Source organism: Chrysemys picta, chromosome 7, assembly GCF_011386835.1.
Source record: "Chrysemys picta bellii isolate R12L10 chromosome 7, ASM1138683v2, whole genome shotgun sequence".
Lineage (NCBI taxonomy): Eukaryota > Metazoa > Chordata > Testudines > Emydidae > Chrysemys > Chrysemys picta.
In genome coordinates, this window is record NC_088797.1 from 54,408,775 (window position 1) to 54,433,763 (window position 24,989).

General features: G+C 46.2%; 1 protein-coding gene and 1 long non-coding RNA gene across 9 annotated transcripts in view; one reads left to right on the plus strand and one right to left on the minus strand.

Annotated features, from left to right (window-relative positions):
- PDLIM1 (PDZ and LIM domain 1) overlaps window positions 1-24,989 on the minus strand; it is a 91,357-nt gene that overhangs the window by 23,295 nt on the left and 43,073 nt on the right. For all 8 annotated transcript variants that reach the window (XM_065553274.1, XM_065553277.1, XM_008171417.4 and 5 more), the window contains exon 3: window positions 7,165-7,249. In XM_065553274.1, the coding sequence (XP_065409346.1) occupies window positions 7,165-7,249 (85 nt within the window). The remainder of the gene's footprint in view (window positions 1-7,164; window positions 7,250-24,989) is intronic.
- Window positions 12,567-13,435, plus strand: LOC135972867 (uncharacterized). Its single transcript, XR_010589455.1, has 2 exons — window positions 12,567-12,694; window positions 13,332-13,435. It is a non-coding gene; the product is annotated as an uncharacterized LOC135972867 (long non-coding RNA).

Genomic DNA, 24,989 nt, shown 5'->3' on the forward strand with positions numbered 1-24,989 from the left:
TAATCTCATGATTTTTGAACTGGATTTTTGAACTGAACTGGATACTGCACCTAGATATCTGCTCCAAGAGAAGAATATTAACATTTCTTGGTGTCCATTGTTTATCTGCTCTACACTAGAGATGGGTCTAAGTCCAAATCTCAGATCCAATGAGCTTTAGGTTTATTGACAGGAGTTGTTCAGATCTGGAACCAAACTTCTCACCTCAAACCCATCCCTCCCAGCACACACCATGCTAGCTTTGCATCTCTGCCTTTAAGAGCACAGTTCACAGAAGTATGTTTAAGCCAAAGATTTAGCAACTTCAAAAACAAAGTTATTGCAGCCAACTCTCTCACTGATTCCCGGTGCACAGACCAATCTGTCTGAGCTCCCATCTCTCTCTGAGATCCACGGGATGTGTCACGGCTCTTGGGGATTAGAGTGTCTTCACATAGCCTTACTCTTTTCTCATCCTTCCAAAAGCTTTTCTCATGTTTTGAAAGCAGAGTAGAAATTTGGAAGATTTTTTTGATGAGAGGGAGGCAAGGGGACAAAGCTGTCTGACCAGCTTCCCACATCCTCTCTCTCTCTCTCTCTCTGACTTTCCTAAAGCATTCCATACCTATGTAGTAATGCTGCCTAAATAAAGAAAAACAGGAGGTCACCAAAAGCCAACAAAGTTCAGCCATCTCCAACTGGAGATGGTTACGTTATAGACTATTGCTTCACACAGACTGCTAGTACACCCACGGCCTTATCAAAGGTCATATCAACAACACACCCACTCTCTATACTTTATGGCTTCTAAATCTCCATGGAGACAAATATACAAAATGGAAACAATTACATCACCCCATAGGACGTGAGCAACGCTGCCTAAGGAAACCTCGGGAAAGTTGATACATGTGGCTGACTGTTTCAGCCATCACCTGAATGCTGCTATTCACTCTCAGAAGTAACTAGAACATGTTTCTGCAGGTTATGTCTTATTTAAGACAAAACAAAAATCACTGTTCCATTGTTAAGTTTACACAATTTTTGGTTAAAGGAGCCTTAAACCTTAAATTATCCTTAAACCTGAATCTTCCACTTAGATTTTTTGGGGATGTTCTAATATTTGTGCCTCAAAGTAGGAAGAGAGGATCCTTTGGGAAATGGGTCAGATCACCTGGAAATGACTGCAGCTTAGAACACTCTCGAAGCTGCTCTCACAGCCCATTTTATCTGCTTATTATTATTTGAATACAGACGCACCTAAAAGTGCAAACTGAGATCAGAGCCTCACTGTGCTGGCACTTCACAAACATACTAAGAGACAGACCCTGCCCCAAAGAGCATGCACTCTAAATAGGCAAGACAAAGGATGGGGAAAGGAAGTATTATTCCCCATTTTATAGATTGGGTAACTGAGTCACAAAGCGACTATGTGACTTGCCCAAGATCATTCATGGAGTCTATGGCAGGGCCAGGAATTTAACCCAGATCTTCCCGGTTCCAACTCATTACCTTAACCAGCAAGTCATTCTTCCTCTCCTATTTGGATCCCTATGAAACAGGGAAATGAAGCACAGAGGGCAGGTGGTTCTGTCCTTTCCACTGGGGTGGGGGGGAGGAGGGGAAGGGTAACTCAAGTGGAAACAGATGCTGAATGTGACACCCTTAAGATTTGGGTGAGAAGCACAAGTGAAATAATTGAGCAAATATACCAGTCATTTCCTTCCTCCAAAGTTAACAGTCACACCCAACACAGAACTACATCAGCTAGCTGACCCATCGCTACTGGAGGGTTACAGGCTTTTTTAGTAAAAGCTGGTTTTATCATCACTCTACGATGTGATACATATGCTACCACAGCCATAACTCTCTAGCTAAACTTCCCACAGTCCTAGCTATTCATTTGAATGATTGCTCTCTGTACATCCTAAGGCTGGACCTCTTGGAGACAATGAGAATCTTCTTCAAGGAGTTTTGGAACAGTCCCTAAATGAACCACATATAGTTGTGTATGTAATATGGGACCAAAACTAGTCATTCTGTTCAGTATATGGCCCCCACACTCATATGAACAAGTACTATGCTTCTGGCAGAGCAAAAAGCCACCTCAAAACACATGCTATCTATTCTGCAAGTGAATAAATGAAAGTTCTATATCTAACTATTGCTAAGAATAATTTACTAATTATTTTTAATTATGAGTAAGCTATAATGATAGTTGCTTCTAAGATTCTGCATGTCCAACAAAAACATCTACTCACCCAACAAAAGTAAAATATAATAACTTGTACAATGATGTTGGTAAAAAGTTAAATCATCATTTTATTAGGCCTATGCTGGTAAAATTCTTGAAAGTTTTGCAAGGCTGGCATAGACAGCATGATCTGCTCAGGGTATGATGATGGATAAAAAAACCCATTTGCAACAGGCAAGATCATGAAGTCTAATTTGCTATTCTATACACAGAGCCCCCAAGTTAGCCAACCTGGCATGTTTGCTACATTTCCCGGAGAAATTAGCACTTTCAAGTTGACATCGCAGTCACACGGTGTCTACGTTGCAAAGTATCACTTGCAGCAGTCATTGAATGGGGTACGGACAAAACCCCCTAAGGTTTATTAAAAGCGGGTGTTATTCATGTCATTATTCTTTTTTTCTTGGCAGATTGGCTCGAGACATTTAAAGAGGCACTGGCAAAGCTGGCAAGCTCAGTGGGCTCTTCCGATTATGGGTTGGATTGCAGAACTCTTCCCTCACTGTGCCAGTTTGTCCTGCTCGCATACTAAAGGAGAGAGAGTGATTTATCCAGTGCCTCAATTTGTTAAGACTGCTGCAGCTGGCTCCACTTTTAAACAGGCTCTAAGAGGAGAGTGATGACAAACCTGATGTGAAGATTAAGCCTAGAGACACTGGAAGTAACCCTTTAATCCAGGGATGCCCATATTTTGCCAGGACGTATCTAGTGGGGTCCCACAGCTGTCTGTCCTAGATCAGGTACTATTCAATATTTTCATTAATGACTTGGATAATGGAGTGAAGAGTATGCTTATAAAACTTGCAGATGACACCAAGCTGGGAGGGGTTGCAAGCACTTTGGAGGACAGGATTAGAATTCAAAGTAACCTTGATAAATTGGAGAATTAATTGGTCTGAAACTAACAAGATGAAGTTCAATATGGACACATGCAAAATACTTCACTTAGAGAGGAAAAATCAAATGCACACATACACAATGGGGAATAACTGGCTAGGCAGTAGTACCACTGAAAAGGATCTGTGGGTTAGAGTGGATCAAAAGTTGAATCTGAGCCAAAAATGTGATGCTGTTGCAAAAAAGACTAATATTCTTGGGTGTATTAACAGGAGTGTTTTATGTAAGACATGGGAGGTAATTGTTCTGCTCTACTCAGCACTTGTGAGGCCTCAAGATGGGAGTATCATGTCCAATTCCGAGTACCAAACTTCAGCAAAGATGTGGACAAAATTGAGGGAGTCCAGGGGAGAGCAACAAAAATGAATAAAGGTTTAGAAAACCTGACCTGTGAGGAACGGTTAAAAAAATGTTCATATTTAATCTTGAGAAGAGATCTGATAACAGTCTTCAAATATGGTAAGGGCTGTCAAAGAGGACAGGAATCTATTTTTCTCAATGTCCACTGAAGGTAGGAAAAGAAGAAAGCAGCAAGAGAGATTTAGGTTGGAACATTAAAACGCTTTCTAACTTTACTATAAGGTTAGTTAAGCTCTGTAACAAGGGAGGTTGTGGAATCCCCATCACGGGAGGTTTTTAAGAATAGGTTAGACCTACCACCTGTGAGGGATAGTCTGGTATACTTGGCCCTGCCTCAATGACCTCTCCTGATCCCTTCCAGCCCTCCATGTCTCGGAGAGCTGCATCAGCAGGCAGTTGGTAGCCGAGGGCTGAAAATCAAAGGGGCACACCCATAATGTTTGCTTTCACTTAGAGCTTTCTTTATAAGCCAATAGAAACTGCTTGCCTGAGTTCTTAAGCAATAAAAACCTGCAGTTGAACTTGGATCAACTCTTTTGTCCTGTGCTTACAGGAACAAGAGAGCTGAAGGCTGCACCTCAGGACTACACAGTCCCTATGCGGTCTATTCAGGGGTTTATACTGTGCTCATCACCAAAGTTCCTGAGAACCCCTTGGTCTGCCCCTGCTTTAAACTGAAAAGAATCCACACCTCTAGGCATTTTTAAGTGATTTACAAAACAGAGAGAGGTTGGTGGCAAAACAACTATGTAGGTAAATTCAACAGCCAGTATAAGCTCAGCAATAGTTCTCGCATAGCCTTGGATTTAACTCTTGCTTCATTTAAGAGAGGAAGCATTAGCCAAGCACTGAGGTTATCCTTGCTTTTACAGAAGTGCTGGGGGATCTTTAGTACTTCGAGGGTCATGTCTGCCCACCTCTTCCAAAGGATGGAGTTTATACAATATTCTATAGTCCTGCAATGCAGTGTCAGAGCATGCTACGAGACTAGCCCCAGCCAAGGTGGCCAAGTCACAAGCTCCAGCTCTGAACTTCTCCAGTGTTTGGAGGTAGGAAAGCGTGAATCCAGGTGGTTTGGGCCCCAACTCTCCATAACTCACAGGCTAGAAACCCACCAGAGAACCCACAGCCATAATGTCCACCTCTGCCTTATCCCCTCCCAACCTACCAGCTTATGTGGCTTGCTGTAGCTTTACTTGTCTCAGCCACTTGAGGAGTTGACTGGGAGAAGTGCTACAGCAAGTTCTGTACATCAGCTGCTAGCCTACCATGAACACTGATCCCCTCCGAGCCTGGCATGGAACAGGGAAAAAGAGGAGATCCAGGACAGTTCCTGGGCAAATAGCTCCAAGTTATTGCATCAAGATGGTCTTATTCTATACAAAGGTTCGTTTTGTGGTACAAGTTTACCACATAAATGTAGCAGGACAAATTAGTATTTTCCTGGTTACACAATGAACTATTCTCACATTCTAATTTCGCTAGAAAAAAACCTCAAACATGGTAAGTTCTAGGACCAGATTCTGATCCATTATATTGGTGCAAATCCAGAGCAACTCCTCTGATTTCACTGCAGTTATTCCACATTGACACACGTGTAACCATCTGAATTTGGCTCAAAAAATTCTTTGGGGATTGGACACCAGGAGCTATGTGAAACCGGGCCTCTGCTAACAGAGCCAAATCACAGCCAAAGGCAGAGGCTGAAAATAACAATGGGAAATTTTGTTTTTAAAGCTGTCAACCCCCAAGGTTTATTTGTATCTCCTGGCATGAAACAAAACAAAGGCTTCTCCTCTCTGCCACAAATGGACAGTGATGCAAAATGGGCACATTATCTTTGTATAGGATGGGTTATAAACACTTAGGTCTAGATCCTCCAAGACATTTAGGCTTCTAGCTTTCAATGATTTTCACGGAAGTTAGGAGCCAAAATACATTTGAGGATTGGCCTTCATATATTAAGTCTGACCCCACTTAGTGCACTTTGTCATGCTAATAAAGGGGGAAAGGCACTAATGGGAGTTGGATGTCTTCATCCCATTGACTTCCAAAGGAACCTCACTGCCTTTGTCCCCTAAAATTGACTGAAATTGAATTGAAACAGGCCACTAGCATGCTTCAAAACCCGTGTCCTCAAATGGACTATGCACACCACAAAGGAACTGAAAGGGTGGCACTCCCCCATCTCCAAAGCTTTCCCATTAGTCAGTATCCCTGCATTTTTAGCATAAATGAGTCATTGTGAGAATGAATCATTTGTCTCCCACCCTGCCTTGGGGCCTCTCTTATCTAGGAAAGCCAACAAGTTTAGCAATGATTAAGATTAAAGTGTTCAAACTATTCTTTATGGCCTATATTCTGTTGCACCCGCTGTGTGATAGGCACTGTTCACATATACACATAGTCCCTGCCCCAAACAGCTCACCATTGGTAAGTCATTTAGATAAGTTCTTCAGGGCAGCACCTAGAGAAGGGGTGAGCAAACTTTCTGGCCTAAGGGGCATATCTGGGTATGGAAATTGTATGGGGGAGGGGGGCCATGAATGCTCACGAAATTGGGGATTGGGGTGCAGGAGGGGGTGAGGGCTCTGGGGTGGGGCTGGGGATGAAGGGTTGGGGGTGCAGGAGGATGCTCTTGGCTGGGACCATGAGGTTTGAGGGCAGGAGGGGACCAGGGCTGGGGCAGGGGGTTGGGGGTCAGGGGTGCAAGCTCCGAGCGGTGCTTACTTCAAGCAGCTCCCAGAAGCAGCGGCATGTCCCCCATCCAGCTCCTACACGGAGGCACGGCCAGACAGCTATGCACACCGCCCCATCCATGGGTGCCGCCCCTGCAGCTCCCATTGGCTGCGGTTCCTGGCCAATGGGAGCTGCAGGGACGGTGCTTGGGGCGGGGGCTGCGTGCGGAGCCCCCTGGCTGTCCCTACACATAGGAGCCAGAGCGGGAACATGCCGCTGCTTCCAGGAGCCACAGGGAGCGGGACAAGCCCCCAATCTCGTTCCCTGGCAGGAGCTCGAGGGCCGGCTTAAAACATCTGGCGGGCCGGATGCAGCCCCCAGGCCATAGTTTGCCCACCCCGACCTAGAGCAATTCTGAGGCTATAGAATGATGTCTGGGACCTAACAACATTCCAGGCTACGCCATGTTCCAAAGCCAGCCTGAGGCTGCTAGCTCCTTGAGGCAGGGCCTGTCTTTCTCACTAGACCAGATGAGTGCCTAGCACATCATGGGCAGTATGGCAAAAATGAGTACAAAGAAAACACAAGGCTCTTTCCAAACCCAGCTCATCATGCACCACATCAAGCCTCGTTAAGAGCTCAGCTGGGCCACAGCAGAGTTCAGAATAAGGACTAGCTCACTCTCCCTCACAGAGATCATAGAATCATAGAATATCAGGGTTGGAAGGGACCTCAGGAGGTCATCTAGTCCAACTCCCTGCTCAAGGCAGGACCATCCCCAACTAAATCATCCCAGCCAGGGCTTTCTCAAGCTGGACCTTAAAAACCTAGCACTATCACAGCTAGTCTGCTCGCTCTTTGAAGATTTGAGGCCACTGTTTCCACTGAAATCAGCTGGAGCTAGAGATGCTTAGCACAGCTGAGAATCAGGTCATATGCCACTCTAGGACAGGGCACAGTGAGGAAACAACAAATAGCACAAGCCCATTATTACTTACCTGGGGTTGAGATGCTAGATTCATCTTGTATGGATTGGGCTTTCCCTCCTCTGTCACCAGAGGGGACCAGACTTTGGATTCCGTTCTGCAATACAGGAACGTTAATGATGGTTAATTTGATAGTTTTCTTTCCTTGGTTCAGTTATGGGGATTCAATTAAATGGTTTTTAAACCATTCAGAAACAGGAATCTCAGCACCACAAGGGAAGGGCAAGGGTTGGAAAATATTCCACACAAAATACTGGAAAAGTCAATCTGCATGGGTAGATTGTAGTGGGGAGGAAGGAGGAAGAAAACTGCAGTGTAAACTAAAAACTGTTAAAATCACAAGCTCTCCCCTTAAAATCCTAAGGGTTTTCCTTGTCCTGCTTGCAGGCTAGGGGGCTCTGAAGGAAGCATGCAGTCTGTGTTCTCAGTCTGCAGCGATTCAGCACAGAATGAGGCATGCTTCTGTTTTAGCCAGGGAACAGCTTGCTTTGTCTCTCTCTGTTTTTGGCTACAGTACATTTTTCTGGATTCTTCTAAGTAAAGTAGTGTTATATTGCAACCTTCCAACTAGAGTATTTTATGTTTTTATTTAAATTCTCTGTGTATATACCACAAACATAACAAGTTCAAGAACCATTTGCTAGTGAATCCTGTATTAAGTGACCAACTCCAAAGACTGACAAAAAAGGTGGCCTAATAGAGGTGGGCTGAGAACTTTCCTTTAAAACTGGAGGGGAGCCTACAGATGTCTAGGTCTTTTTGACTGGATACCAAAAATGTGTTTTTATATTTAAAAAACCCAAATATGTAAAAACCTTTGAAATATGGCATTTTAGCATAAGAACATGAAGTGTTACATAGAACTGTGCAAAGTGCAGAAACTCCTGCACACAAAGTTTCCTGATTTGATCACATGTCCTGTGGTATTTGGCATTTAAAAAAAAAAGAAAAGAAAAAGAAAAAGAAAAAACAGCTCCTAGATTCAAGTGATTACATGAGGCACCCAGCTTTTATTTTAATAAAAGTTAAGTTTCTAGCCCTCATGGTTGGGGAGAAAAGTTTGAAAATATGACACCACCACCCAAGGCAAATAAATACTCCACATTTATTATTTTTTTAATTCTCATGTTTTTTGGGGGACTAACTCATGATTTTTGAGTGCTTGTGGTTGTGAAGCAGTTCTGCCAATCAGCTAGGAGATGGTGCTACTGTGCCTGGGCACAATTCTGGATAGCTGGAGTGAGTGGGAGAGGTTAAACACTGTGAAATGGCTTGGGGACCTAGGTTGGGGTGATCCCTTATTAAGAGGGAGAGGGCTTACAATCACAGGGTTCATGGTGTAGAAGAGAGGAAGGCACCAGATGGAAGAGTTCTGATCCGGCTCTGAACGCGTTTGCATCAGACCCATCCCTAGCATGGTCACTACTAACCGAATGAGCCAGGGATGTGAGGAAGAAGCATTTTTGACAACAGAAGTTACCAGAATTTCCAATAACGATGGCCAGAAATCATTCCAGCAACGCGTTATAAACAGTAAGGTACATCTACACTGCAACAACAGACCATTGGCATGGCTGAGCTTAGCCCCACAAGCCTGGGCCAGCCAGTGGGGCTAAAAATTGCAGTGTCAACATTTGGAGTCAGGCTGGGGGAAGTCACACGAGGGGGTTGGGTCTCAGAGCCTGGGCTCCAGCCCAAGCCCGAACGTCTACACTGCTGTCACTGCAATTTTTAGCTCCACAGCCTGGGCCCCGTGAGACCAAATCAGCTGACCCCAGGCTCTGAGACCGGTGCCATGGGGTTTTTATTGCAGTGTAGACATACCCCAAGTGCCTGATACTGTGACCCTTATTCATGGGAGCAGTTCCTTTGACTTCAGGGTGATAACCCACATGAGTAAGGGCTGTTTGAGTCATTAGGAATAGCTGGGAGGCAGTACTATTCAGGTCTTTTCTTCAGGCACATATTGAATACACAGAGTATGTGTTATATCCTTACGCTGGCCTGTCCTAAATTCTAATCTTTTTGTATATAAAAGAATGTTACTGTTGATTAAACAGAGGCCTCTTGAGGGCTTATAAAATGATCTGTCAGACTCCATCCATGGGATAGAGTGAGAACGAAGAAGTGAGGTTTTTACTCACGAAAGCTTATGCCCAAATAAATCTGTTAGTCTTTAAGGTGCCACCAGACTCCTTGTTGTTTTTGTAGATACAGACTAACACGGCTACCCCCTGATAAGTGAGAACTCCAAGAACCCAGGGAGGTATTTCCACTGTGGATTGACTGGATTATTTGCAAGTTTCCCCAAACCAGCCTGCAGTGCAAATAAAGATTAGGAATACAGTAGCCCCTAGGTTTTAAAAGATCTTAAAACAGAATAAATACAAACTAATGATTATGGCTCAGGACATAGCCATCCACAGTCCTGGGCCTGAGAAGTCTTAGATTCTCTCTGCCCCAGCCTTCCCATATTTAACTGCCCCATCGGGATGTTGTGAGGCTTACATTTGTTAATGTTATATGTGGAATTCTTTTCTGAAAAATTTCCCCAATTTTTTAAAATTTAAAATCGTTAAAATGTTTTCAGACATTTCTGTCAGTTCAAGAACTGGTTTAAAAAAAGGGGGAAATTGTGGCAATTTCACTGAGATTTTTCCAGTTTTTATTCAAATTTGGAAATTCCACATGGCTGATAAACTCTTCAGAAGAGTTTTAAAAAATGTGTCCTGTTCTGACAAGAACCATTTTGCATCTGCAGTGGCAAACTCTACCTTTTAGATACCTAATTGCCCAACTGCACCCACAAATTAGATCCTTGAGTATTGAAATAGGATTTGCATATGCTATTAATACAGATGTTGGGAACAAACCTCTTTAAAAATCAGGCCTGTAATCAGGGGTGCAAAGGGGTGGGAAACAGAAGAGTGTGACTACAGGGCCACATTCATTGCAGAGGAAATACCACCGACTTACACAAGGGATGAATTTGGCCCATATCATTTAACAAGCCGCTTCCCATTGCCATTCAGTTTAAAAAAAGAAAAGAAAACCAAAATCTACAAGCCCACCACTCTTTCTCCTCCCTTAGTGATAGAGAGCTCTCCTGGGTATAGCATCTACCTCCTGTTAACATCTATAGTACACAGAACATTAAACATTAGAAATCCAATACACTGGAAACGCCTCATATAGAAGTAGGAAGTCGGTCTCATGTTGGACCAGTTTAGTGCAGTATGCAAACTGAAATCCAGGGATAGAGAACCTCTTTCTACAAGGCAGGATAGTTTAAAAAAAAAAAAAAAAGTTTCATTGCAAGGGTCCATCTGTACCACTAATACATCACCACCTGGCTTATATGAGAGAGTTGGCTTTTAATGGGAGTTTCGGGCACCCAAAAAATACAGAATGAAGTTTGCTATACAGCCTGACCAAAATACAACCACCTCCGAAATGGAGGTTGGCAGTCAACCAGTGCACAGTCACTGGGGATGGAGAAGTTTTGGCCAGAAGACAGAACCCCTCCCCTTATAAACAAAGAAATAAGATCTTTAATGATCATATAGACCAGATGGGACCTCTGTTTTCATCTCACCTGAAAAACAAGATACACCTCTATCCCGATATAACGCTGTCCTCAGGAGCCAAAAAACTCTTACCGCGTTATAGGTGAAACCACGTTATATCGAACTTGCTTTGATCCGCTGGAGCCCTGCTTTACCGCGTTCTATCCGAATTCGTGTTATATCGGGGTAAAGGTGTACATCACAAATTGCATGGAATTAAAATAAGCTACCCAGAATGGATGAAAAGCCAAGCTGATATTGGCAGAATATGAACCCTAGTTCCAAATCTGTAGGTATTTCAAATGATTCTTGGACTATTAAAGATATCCTTTAATACTAATTATCACGGGTGCTAAATCCTAATAGGACTGGCCTATTTCCAATATAGACTCCCTTCTCCAAGCTCTCAATAATAATGTTGTCCTGCATCAGCATCAGACTACCAAAATACGGGAGCATTAAGATGCTTTACAAGGCAGATAAAGTTCTCTTCAGCAGAGCTTGGCAAACATTTTTTGGCAAAGAGTAATTTCAACAAAAAGTTCTTTGGGGGGGAGGGGGGCTCTAAAGCTTTGCAAATTTGGGTGGAATTTAAAAAAAAAAAAGATCCAAAACTATTTTGTAAAGTTTTAGAAAAAAGTCAAAACATTTCATTTTGACCATTTCAAAACATCTTGTTTTCATTTTTTTATTTCAAAACAGTATTGCATTTTGAAATTTGGCCAAAGTAAAACAAACACAAACACACGCACATGCAAGGGTGAAAAACAACAAACAACCAAACTAAAATGAAAGATTTGGGAGGAAACATTGTTTCAAGTCAACCCAAATGTTTCAAGCAACTCAAAACAATTTTTTTTATTTTGAGTTTTTGAGCTAATAAAATCTATTCTCTGAAATTTTTTTCCAGTTTGGTCCCTAGACCAAATAATCAATTGTTCCCTCAGCCCTAATCTTCAAGGCAAGCCATATATCAACATGAGACAAAATTCTCCCCTTTGAGTCAGCGGATCTGACTAAGGCCTTGGCTACACTTGTGAGTTGCAGCGCTGTAAAGCCGCCCCCAGCGCTGTAACTCACTCCTCGTCCACACTGGCAGGGCACTTGCAGCGGTGTACCCAAGGAGATACAGCGCTGTAGGTACTCCACCTCCCCGAGAGGAATAGCGAGTATTGTGCTGCCGCTGCAGCGCTGCGGCGCCAGTGTGGCCGCCCAATGCGCTGTGAATGGCCTCCAGAATTATTTGGCAGTATCCCACAATGCCTGTTCTAGCCACTCTGGTCATCAGTTCAAACTCTACTGTCCTGGCCTCAGGTAACCAACCATGTGACCCACCCTTTACATTCCCCGGGAATTTTAAAAATCCCCTTCCTGTTTGCTCAGCCCGGTGTGGTGTGGAGTGCTATCAGCAAATCTTTCCAGGTGACCATGCCTCCACACGCCAAGTGAGCCCCAGCATGGAGCAATGGCGAATTGCTGGACCTCATCAGTGTTTGAGGGGAGGAAGCTGTCCAGTCCCAGCTGCGCTCCAGCCATAGGAATTACGATACCTTCGGGAAGGTATCAAAGGACATGATGGAAAGGGGCCATGACCGGGACCCCCTGCAGTGCAGGATTAAAGTGAAGGAGCTGCAGAGTGCCTACTGCAAAGCCCGCAACGCAAACGGACGCTTGGGTGCTCCCCCCCTCAACCTGCCGATTCTATAAAGAGCTGGATGCGATACTTGGGGTTAACCCCACCTCCACTCCGAGCACCACCATGGACACTTCAGAGCCAGTGGGGGTGGGGGGGAGAGAGGAGGAAGAGGAGGAGGAGGAAAACGGGAGTGATGGTGGTGGGCCGGATGGAGACACTCCGGAATCCCTGGAGCCATGCAGCCAGGAGCTCTTCTCGAGCCATGAGGAAGGACGGTAGCCATGCAGCCAGTCGTAGCGGCCGGTACTTGGTGGAGGACAAACAGAAGAGCAGGTTCCCGGTAAGCGGTTTTTTTTTCAGGAAGGAATTTTTTTGGTGCTGGCTCTTTGGACGAGGAGGGTTAGGCATGCATGCCTAGATGCGGAATAGTGCATTGATGTGGTTTATCACATCGTGGTAATCGGCCTTGGTAATCTCCTCGAATGTCTCATCCAGAACGTGTGCAATGCGCTTGCACAGGTTTATCGGGAGAGCCACCGTGGTCCTTGTCCCAGCCAGGCTAACGTGTCCACGCCACTGTGCCGCGAGGGGACCATTGCTGCACACAGGCAAGCTACATATGGGCCAGGGTGGAAGCCGCATTGCAGTAGAAGACCCTCCCTTGCTTCCCAGGTCACCCTCAGCAGCGAGATATCGTCCAGGACGAACTCCTGTGGAAAATGTTGGGCAGTGTAGCTGCCCCCTGAAGCTGTTGGCTCTCCCCAAGGCACAGAAACCCAGAGGACAGTGCAGCCCTGAAACAATCAGTCCCCCTTACTCACCATTTTGAGGCTCCCATGGGATGTGTGTGCTCTGTTTCACATTATGCAATTGTGCAGACCCTGTGTGTTTTCTACTCCTTAAGTGCGGGGGAAATCATTACTCTGTCTGGCATAAACAATGCTGCCTCTGTTAAATGTTGCATTTTGCCTATACAGCAGCATCAACCTTGAGACCTCAGCCGTCCCTCTTATCGCCTGCTCAGAGACTGCAAAGACTCAGGAAGAGACCGCGAAAAAGCAAAGAAGACATGCTGCAAAAAGTGATGCGGCAATCTATTAAAGAGAATGAGAAAGCACAGAACTGGAGGGAGAGAGAAAGCAGGATCCGCCAGGAAAACTCAGCGCACCGGCAGCAAAGCACCGCACACCGGCAGCAAAGCACGGATCGGCTCATAAGCATCTTGGAGCGCCAAGCAGACGCTATCCAGGAGCTCGTAGCCATGCAGAAAGAGGAGCAGTACCGCAAACGCCATCCCCCCCTACAGCCCTTGTCCCAAAACTCTTTCTGTTGTGCCGCACTGTCACCTCCAACCCACTTTCCCCAACTTCCGTGTTCTTCACACCACCTGCTGCCTCCAACACCAGTATCTTCACCACCCAGCCCTGAAAACCACAACCCTTACCCTCTGCACTCAACCCCCATCATCATGCAGTATAGCTATCCTGAAGTGCAGCACTCACTGCACAGCACACCAGACAGGACATACGTGAATCTGTGATTGTACCGTTTCCCACTCCACCCCCTTGTTTCTTTTCAATAAATGGATTTTTTGGCTTTGAAAACATTCTTTATTATTGCATAAACTAAAAGATTCCTTAGCCCAGGAAATAAACAGGCACTGCAAGTCTGCTTAGCAAACACTGATTCCTAAAGATTGGAACTACTGCACTTCACTCCCGTGCAGGGCACTAGATATCACTGCTGGTCTTCAGCCTCAAATTGCTCCCTCAAGGCATCCCTAATCCTTGCAGCCCCGCGCTGGGTCCCTGTAATAGCCCTGCTCTCTGGCTGTGCAAATTCAGCCTCCAGGTGTTGAACCTCGGAGGTCCATGCCTGAGTGAAGCTTTCACCCTTCCCTTCACAAATATTATGGAGGGCACAGCATGCGGATATAACCGCAGGGATGCTGTTTTCGGCCAAGTCCAGCTTCCCATACAGAGATCGCCAGCGGGCCTTTAAACGGCCAAAGGCACACTCCACAGTCATTCGGCACTGGCTCAGCTGTAGTTGAACCATGCCTTGCTGCTGTCAAGGCTCCCTGTGTAGGGTTTCATGAGCCACGGCATTAACGGGTAAGCGGGATCTCCAAGGATCACAATGGGCATTTTGACTCCTCCTACCATGATCTTCCACTCTGAGAAAAAAGTCCCGGCCTGCATCTTCCTGAACAGCCAAGTGTTCTGAAAGATGCATGCGTCATGCACCTTTCTGGGCCAGCCTGTGTTAATGTCAATGAAACGCCCACGGTGATCCACAAGCGCCTGGAGAACCATAGAGAAATACCCCTCCGATTAACGTACTCGGATCCTAGGTGGGGTGGTGCCAGAATAGGAATGTGCATCCCATCTATCGCCCCTCCACAGTTAGGGAACCCCATTTGTGCAAAGCCATCCACTATTTCCTGCACGTTACCCAGAGTCATGGTTCTTCCGAGTAGGATGCGATTAATGGCCTTGCAAACTTGCATCAACACGATTCCAATGGTCGACTTTCCCACTCCAAACTGGTTTGCGACTGACCGGTAGCTGTCTGGAGTTGCCAGCTTCCAGATTGCAATAGCCACCCGCTTCTCCACTGGCAGGGCAGCTCTCAATCTCGTGTCCTTGCACCGCAGGGTGAGGGCAAGCTCCTCACACAGTCCCATGAAAGTGGCTTTTCTCATCCAAAAGTTCTGCAGCCACTGCTCGCCATTCCAGACTTCCATGACGATGTGATTCCACCACTCGGTGCTTGTTTCCCGAGCCCAAAAGCGGCATTCCACGGTGCTGAGCATGTCCATGGGGAATGCCACAAGCAATTTCGTGTCGTACGCGTTACGCGGCTCGATAGCATCGTCGGACTCCTCACTCTCACTGTCACTTTGGATCTTAAGGAATAGTTCAACAGCCAAACGTGATGTGCTGGCGAGATAAGTCAGCATACGCCTCAGCAGTTCGGGCTCCATTTCCTGCAGACAGATCGCGCTGCACAGAAACCGTTGAAAGATAGCGCCAAAGGTGGATGGAAACAAAGGGATTTCTGGGATGCAAAGCGATGCATCACGGGGCGTTGGGACAGGACCCAGAATGCCCCGCACCCACGCCCCCTTCCCACAACCCACGGCGCCAGAATGGGAAGAGGTGCTCTGTGGGATAGCTGCCCATAATGCACTGCTCCCAATAGCGCAGCAAGTGCCGCAAATGTGGCTACAACAGTGCGCTGACAGCTGTCAGTGTGGACAGACTGCAGCGCTTTCCCTACTCAGCTGCACAAAGTCAGGTTTAACTCACAGCGCTGTACATCTACAAGTGTAGCCAAGGCCTGACATTCCACTGTACCTACAACACACAGGACTCCTGGCTCCATGCATGAGATGAGACAGCAGAGAGCCTAGCTCAGGTACACAGACCACAGAAGGTAAGTTTGGCGTTAAAGACAAACTACTTTATGCAACTATCAGATTTGCCTTCACATTAAAAAGAAAACATTTTGATTTCCAAGTCTGCAACCATCCCGATTTGTCACTGGATATAAATAGAAACAGCAAGGTCATCCCCAGCTTCACTTTCTATCCAAGTTAAAAGTTATCCAAACAAAAAGGTTAAATAGTCAACATTTTTATCCCCCTGTGGCCTGTGAGGATAAAGTTTCCCTTTGTCTTCACAACAGCTGCTACAAAATCCTTCAGTCAATCACTCAGTGAGCAATTTACGGCACCAGATAAGGTGTGAAGAGGAGAGAATTTAGCACTAACAGGTTTTAAAGAGTGAATTCTTCTAACAGATTTAAGTGAAGGCCTTCTCCAGCTACACACTATAGAGTATATAAATAAAGTCTGTGCAGTTGGATGACTGGTTAGATTAGTAATAGGTAACAAGAGCCTCTTACTAATAAATAAAAACAACGAGGAGTCCTTGTGGCACCTTAGAGACTAACAAATTTATTTGGACATAAGCTTTCGTGGGCCAAAACCCACTTCATCGGATGCATGGAGTGAAAAATTCAGTAGGCAGGTATAAATACATAGCACATGAAAAGATGGGAGTTGCCTTACCAAGTGGGGGGTCAGTGCTAACGAAGCCAATTCAATCATGGTGGATGTGGCCCATTCCCAACAGTTGACACTCACATCTTCTTGTCAACTGTTGGGAATGGGCCACATCCACCATGACTGAATTGGCCTCGTTAGCACTGACCCCCCCACTTGGTAAGGCAACTGCCATCTTTTCATGTGCTGTATATTTATACCTGCCTATTGAATTTTTCACTCCATGCATCTGATGAAGTGATTTACGAAAGCTTATGTCCAAATAAATTTGTTAGTCTCTAAGGTGCCACAAGGACTCCTCATTGTTTTTGCTGTTACAGACTAACACGGCTACCCCTCTGAAACCTGTTACTAATAAGTGATCAGTTAAATCCAACCCAGATGGTGGCATCTTTTCAAATTTTGCTCAGATGGCGGAGGCTGAACACCCACTGGACAGTTGTTTGGCTACAGGCCACCAATGAACTGGTGGTCTCAAACCGGCTCCTGGGGAAAGGAATTCAACCCACAAAAAAGTACCAACAGGACTGGCTCTAATCACTAGGAAGAACAGGAGGACTTGTGGCACCTTAGAGACTAACAAATTTATTAGAGCATAAGCTTTCGTGGACTACAGTCCACGAAAGCTTATGCTCTAATAAATTTGTTAGTCTCTAAGGTGCCACAAGTCCTCCTGTTCTTCTTTTTGCGGATACAGACTAACACGGCTGCTATTCTGAAACACATCTAATCACTAGGGTTACCATACGTCCGGATTTTCCCAGACATGTCTGGCTTTTTGGGCTCCAAATCCCCATCCGGGGGGGAATCCCAAAAAGCCGGACATGTCCGGGAAAATCGGGACATGAGGGGCCGGCGGTGCCGGGCCGGCGGTCGGCGGTGCCGAGCCAGCGGTGCGGTGCCGGGGGCCGGGCCGGCGGTGCGGTGCCGGGGGTGCTCGGCCAGGCCAGGGACCGGCAGTGCTGGCCGGGCCGGGGGTGCTCGGCCGGGGGCCGGGCCGGGGGCTCAGGGGCCAGGCCGGCGGTGCGGTGCCGGGGGCCGGGCCGGCGGTGCGGTGCTGGGGGTGCTCGGCCGGGGGCCCGGGGACCGGCAGTGCTGGGCGGGCCAGGGGTGCTCGGCCGGGGTCCCGGGGACCAGCAGTGCTGGGCGGGCCGGGGGTGCTCGGCCGGGGTCCCGGGGACCAGCAGTGCTGGGCGGGCCGGGGGTGCTCGGCCGGGGGCCTGGGGGCCGGGCACCGGCGGCCGGGGACTGGCGGTGCTCGGCCAGGGGCCGGGCCCGGGGCCGGCACCCCAGGGCCCGAGCCGACCCAGGCTGGAGACGCCGGGGGGGCCAGACTGGGCCGTGCCTCCTCCCCCCACACCCCCCTTACCTGCTTCAGGCTTCCCGCGAATCAAATGTTCGCGGGAAGCAGGGGAGGGGGCGGAGTTGGGGCGGGGACTTTGGGGAAGGGGCGGAGTTGGGGCGGGGGCAGAGCTGGGGGCTGGGCCGGGGCCCCCTGGAGTGTCCTCCTTTTGGAGGCTCAAAATATGGTAACCCTATAATCACCAGTCCCTCACACACACAAAGATGTAACATGAGCCAGACTGAATGGTTACAAAGGGACTTTTCAGCTCTGACCCTTCTGCTCAGGACAGAGGTATACATGAGGAACACACAGAAGACAAGGTTGCTTCCAACATTGTCCCTGTTTGTAGGGCTGTCAAGCCTGCACTTTTCACCAGTGCTAGGGATGGGGTTTTATAAAGGCACCTACGAGAATTAGACACCCAACTCTCATTGAAAGACAATAGGATTTGGACAATAAGGATCTTTTACAGATCCCAGACTAAAGTCTCAGAGATTTGAGATTCACAATTTGGTTTACATAGAACTTCCTTTAAACTCAGCCTCACACAAAATAAAAGAGTTTCAATGTCAGGGTGCAGGAGGAAGAGAGGGACTGGGCAAGTTTCCTTCTGGGGCTGACACAAAACTCATCCAGAGTTTGTGTGCCAGCAGCAAAGATGGGCGTGTGGAAAATGCTCTCGTCACATGTTTGCAGCTCAGGTTTCTATGCGATGTAGTTCACCACAACAGGACAAGCACTACAGGCACAGAGGAAAAGTCACCAGTTTGCTGGGCCCCCCCACAGGCAGAGACCAAGACACTGGATCAGAAAAGAATTCTCTCAGCTCCTGAAATATATCTACAAGGAATCAGGGGAGGAATTGGTAGGAAGGAGAAGAGGGAAAGCGCATACGAGTTAAGACAGAAGTATGGAGATATATTTCATAAATACAACATTTCACAAAGTTTGCCCTGAACATGATGTTCTGTAAACATAAGAGTCTAGATCCCATTTTGCTGTCAGTATTCTGCATACAGAAATGGGCCTGAATGGTGGGGAAAGTTCAGAGCTGGACAATGCAGATCTAATTCTGTAATCAGGGATTGTAGAAATACATACTGTGAGAAGGGCAGATTTACATTCCCACTTCAAACCCTGGGCTGAAAGCGACCAAGTAAAATCTCAAAGAATTAACCAAAGCGCTAACACAAGAACATTCCTGGCACAGTACAAGACTTAATACAGCTGTCCTGTCCCTTTCTGGGGTGGGAGCTGAGTGTGTGAGAAAACAGAAGATACTGTCCCCCTCTCAAACATTTTTAGAAGGGAGGTTTAACAAGCCGTGAAAGATGCTGGTTTGATGGCTAAGCATAGTCACCTTCAGGGCATGGTGTTTTCAACTATCATCATAGCAAAGTGTGAGCCCCAGGGTACAGATATGAGGCAGTAACTTTTGTGTCATTCATTATATGGCTGACTCACTTTCCCACATAGATACTATTTAAATACTGTACTCAATCTGTGGCCAGCTAGGACTCCAGGGGCATCATGAGGCTGTGCAATATGGCTGTTTGGAACTTTGTGGAGGCAGTGGGGCTAGAACGGTCTTCTTGCTCTAAAAGCACAGGCCTTTACCACATGACTTAAAAGGTACCACTCTGTTAGCAATCGATTCTAGGGCCTATAACAGATTTGAGCTGATTCTATTCAGAAAGGCAACAAGTCACACACTTGCCATTCATTACAATCCCCATGTATTAATCCCCATCTGACTGTTCAGACTGCCATGGTTTTTCCACTGGTCAGCTAGACAGATCGCTATTTTCACATGAAGGAAAGAGGCCATAAAACAGGGAAAACCCCAGACTTCAGCAATCATTAGTAAATTTCACACAGGAGTGCTGTAACACAGAGGAAGTCCCAGAAAGCAACAAAGAGCTCTTCTTGGGCTCCAGAGCTGCATCTGAGGATTAGACAATCTGCATGCCCATATATAGACATGCACTAAGCATCAGTCTTTTCCCAGGGCCAAGAGAATTATTAGTAAGCTGACAGGGCTGGAAAATTCCTGCTGGCAAGACAGCACAAGGCAAAGTTAAGAGAGTCAACAGAATTCACAGGGATCTGTTCTTAGAACGTCATAACAGAGTAGAATGTATATCACTAAACCAGTCCTCACCAGTCCAAACTAATCAGTGCCTCCGGTAGCAAGTGTACCTGCATGACACAGAACAGTTAAATCTTTTTTACAACCCCCCCCACACACACACACCCACCCTTCCTTCTCATAATACCTGACAGTGTTTGGGTTATTGCATTGTTTACTTTTGTTGTAATATAACCTGGTAGGAGACCATACTTCCCTGTGCTCTTGGTAGCTTAAGAGAACGAATGCACATCTTCACTTCTTGGCACCAGTTCTGCCAGAGTAACAGACTGTTTTTCAAACTAAAAAGGTGTGATAAGAATTTACATGCTGGTATCAGAGCCATGAAAGGGCAGCTAGAAATTTGATGAAGGAGATGGTGAGAGCAGGAAGAGAGGTGGCTATGGCTACACTGGCGCCATACAGCGCTGCAACTTTCTCGCTCAGAGGTGTGAAAAAACACCCCCCTGAGCGCAGCAAGTTACAGGGCTGTAAAGCGCCAGTGTGAGCCACGCCTCCAGCACTGTAAGATAATCCCCTCGTGGAGGTGGAGTACATGCAGCGCTGGGAGAGCTCTCTCCCAGCACTGGCGCGCGACCACACCCGCAGCAACGCTTTGAAATTTTGAGTGTAGCCACAGCCATAGTTGTATTCCTTTCTGCAAATATTGTCATACTATTGCAACCCACACATGCTTTCATCACAGTGGAGAGAGGATTACTCAGAGAAAAAAATATTTTTTGATAGACATGCAAAATGTTGCCTTTTGGTTGTTCCTGGTTACATACCAGCATGGTATATGGGTCAGAACTTCTCGTTTGCTCAGTCATATTGTGAGAGCCAAGGATATTACAATTAACACCAACTTGAGCTAGCCAGTAAAAAAAAGCTTTCGTCTGGATCATCCAAATCCATTTTATGTGCATCTATTCTAGAGCCACACAGAAAGCTTGTGTATTTGGCTTGGGTCAAATTCAACAGATGCATCTGCACTGGAGCTAGTGGAGTTGAGTGATTAATTTGGCTGTATGAGAATTTGGCTGTTTTACTTGGGTTTTCCCTTCCTTGAGTGTTCTGTCTGTTGGTCCTACTGAATCTTTTCCCATCACCAATGGCTCCCAACATAGTCTGAGTTCCCAGTGTCCTGGTGATGTTCTCCTATCTGCCACTTCTCTCCTGCTTCTCATACCCTTAAAGGAAAAATTGCATGCTCATTTTGATTATATACAGCTGGGAAAAGATATTTTGCTTTGCCCAAGAATCCCAATTTAAAAAAAAAAAAAAAAAAGGAGCACAAACCCTAATTAAAATAGGACAAGAGTTCAGATCAAAGAGTCCAGTGCCAGAGCCAAAACTTCATCTCTCCAAAGGATAGAGCAGGCGCAAAACCCTAGTTGTGAAACTCCTGAACTTGGTGATAAGAATTCGGGTGGAGAATCCAAACTTTCCCCCAAAAGTCTGGAAAGGGTCTTTGGATCAAGCTTTCAGTCCTGATCGGAAACCAGATTTGATCCAGGATTTTGGTTTTGGGGTCATTCTCTTTAACCAATAAAGGGCAGCACCTCTGGATACTGAAAGAAATACAGAGCCAGAGGGGGAATTTGGGGATGGAGGCGATGAGGACTGCACTTGCTTATATATGTAGTAAGATGGAACAGTCTTGAGTCTGCTGGAGTATGCCAGCTATTATAGATCAGGGATTTTGTTTTCTTTGTTTTTGACTATGAAAGGAGCATGAGACATGGAGCTTGATTGTCCAGCACTGAAGACAATGGGAGCTTTAGCAGTGACTTAGAAGAGAACTTTACTTTTATACTTGGGAACTGCTTTTTAAAATCCCCTCCCACCTGAACTGGACAAAAGTACAGTGAATGAATGAATGGAAATGCTAACAGGCATAAACTCTCTGCTAGTCACATTAACCTAAATAGGAATTCAGCATGTGTGTCAACATTCTAGAGCTACCACACTCAAATGGCAGAAAACAGAACCCTCCCAGGGGTGTTGTCATGTCAATGAGCAAAACAGCAGGCAGTGCATTCAGAAGAGCACACTCAGCAGACCAAATTCATGCTTGGTGTTAACTCCTCAGAAGTTAGTGGACATCCACCACCAGACCTGAATTTTCCCCATTGGGTGAGAGAACAAAACATGCATGTTTTCTTTAGTCAGTAATTTGATCCACTCCCACAAGCTGTTATCCTGCCTACAATCTGGTCTGAAATATTTTTGAGCTATTACCATCATTAAGGAAAATACCGAAACAGGAAACATCAGAATGCTGTTGATATTCATAATCAAGTACAGAGCACAAACAGCATTTCCTTTACCAGAACTGCTCGTGTCCATCCAACTCTCTACGTTTATGCTATTTTTAAACAGTCAAAGGCACATGCAAGCCTAGGGGTAACTCAGCCACACAACTCCCATTAAAATAAGTTGGTCACATGGGTAACCAGAGACAAACACTCATTTGTAAGGTTAGGAATAAACTTGCATGATACCTTCATGGCTTTTGGAAGCTTATTAATATCATGAAGATCATGAATCAGTGTTTCATTCTGCTCTCCACTTCATAAAATGGAGATCCTCATCTATCTAGTGATGTATGCAGTTCCCATTACCATAGTATCCAAGTACTTAGCTCTGTAAATTGGATTCAAATCCATGATCTGGAGTCAAACCCACAATTGTAAAAATCACTAACTAGAACATGATTGTAAAAATCATTAACACTAGACCTGAACCATGGGGCAGTTTCCCCTCCCAATCTTGGGTTCTCAGAATCTTTTGTAGACCTCAGGAACCACACCGGGCTCCAGGTTATCATTTTAAAATTATTTAGGTCCAAAAATTAAGATCCCTAGATTTTATGCTCTCACAAGGTGCATGTATTACTGCTCTTGGTACATAGAGAATATGAAGATGCAGCTTAGCACATTGGCCCTGGCCCTGCACCTTCTTCCAGCCTCACATGATGTATTGTATTGTAGCTTAAGTCCTCAAAGACAATCTCAGAAAAGATAGATCATATCAATTTCAAAGCAACTCATTTACACATAACAGAAATGGTACGAAATGAAGTACTCAGGGCTAAATCCTGAATTCTTTACATGTAACATGGCCACCTGACTACAAGGAGCTAGACAAATTATCCTCATTTCATATAGGCCATCAAATAGTTACATGGTTTGCTACCACGGATATGAGCTGGTGACTCAGAGGTGAAAAGCTCTATGCTCCATTAACAAAAGGAACCACCCAGGTTGAGATGATTTTTTTGATCACCACTCGTCTCCCCCTGCAGCTGAAGCCAGGAGCCACTGGGCCCTGGAATTTTTATAGCCTGTTTGGAGGGGTGTGGGGGACCTCAAAGAAAAACAGAGAACCCCTGCTCTACGCCACATTCCATCCTGGTATCTGAGAATGTGGAAAAACAAATATAAAATGGTTTCTTACCTCTTGTAACTGCTGTTCTTCAAGATGTGTTGCTCATGTCCATTCCATGTCAGGGGTCTATGCTTGCCACATGCACCAGCACTGGAAGTTTTTCCCCCCAGTGATATCCGTAGGGCTGGTTCTGGCGCCCTCTAGAGTCGTGTGTGTATGCGCTGGTATAAGGGATGCTACTGGCTCCCCCCATTCAGTTCCTTCTTGCTGGAACTCCAACAGAGGGGAAGGAGAGTGGGTCATGGAATGGACATGAGCAACATATCTCAAAGAACAACAGTTACGAGAGGTAGGTAACCATTTTTCTTCTTCGAGTGCTTGCTCATGTCCATTCCATGTCAGGTGACTTACAAGCAGTGCCACTGGAGGTGAGCAGGAGTTCATGGATGCATCGATTGTAGTACCACTCTGCCAACGCCAGCATCGTCTCGAGCCTGCTGAGCGACGGCATAGTAGGTCATGAAGGTATGGGCAGACAATCACGTCATGGCCCTGCAGAAGTCTTGGATTGGGATGCGTACCAGGAAAGCTGCTGCTAACTCCTTTGCTCTTGTTGAATGAGTTGTCACTATCGGTGGAGACACAGCTTTTGCCTGCTCGTAGCAGGTATGGATGTAGGCGGATATCCAGGACAAACTTCTTGGAGAGGACACCGGAATCCCTTCATCTTGTCAGCCACTACAATGAAAAGTTGAGTAGACCTGTGGAAGGGTTTGGTTCACTCAAGGTAGAAGGCCAGGACACATCTGATGTCGAGACTATGCAGACGCCGCTCCTCATTGGAATAGATGTAGGAGAGAGCAAGAAGCCAAGGGCTCGAAGGGGGTACCAGTGAGCCTGGAAAAGACCAGGTTGATATCTCCTTGAGGGACTGGATCACGGATATGCGGAAAGAATGTTTCCAGACCCTTAAGGAACCTGATCGTCATTGCATGAGGGAAGACTGATCTACCCTGAATGTGAGGGTGGAAAGCTGATATGGCTGCCAGGTGCATCTTGATCAATGAAAGTGCCAGACCTCAGTGCTTTAAATGGAGCAGGTATTCCAGAATGGATTGTAAAGAAGTCTGAGCTGGAGAAAATTTCTGTTCTGACACCCAGCAGGCAAAGTGCTTCCACTTAGCCAGGTAAGTTGCTCTGGTGGAGGGTTTTCTGCTTTCTAATAGGATCTGCTGGACCTGTGCAGAGCAGGCCTGTTTCTTGAGGCTTAGCTACACAGCATCCATGCTGTCAGGTGCAGAGAAGCAAGGTTCGGGTGCAGCAACCATCCGTGGTCATATGAGAGCAGGTCTGGGTGGTTGGGAAGCGTCTATGGGGCTCCACCACTAAGTCCATGAGCATGCCGAACCAATACTGGTGAGGCCATGCCAGGGCTATCATAATGACTTGCACTTTGTCCCTCTTGATCTTCAGAAGGACCTTGCTGATAAGTGGGATAGGTGGGAAGGCATACATCAGGTCTCCTGCCCATGACAGGAGAAAGGCATCGAATAGTGAACAGCTATTGAGACCTGTTAGAGAGCAAAATCGGTGGCATTTTCTGTTTTGCCTGGTAGCAAATAGGTCCACTTGAGGAGTTCCCCACCTGTGGAAGATGGTCCTGATGACTTCTGGGTGGAGGGACCACTCATGGTGAGAGAAGA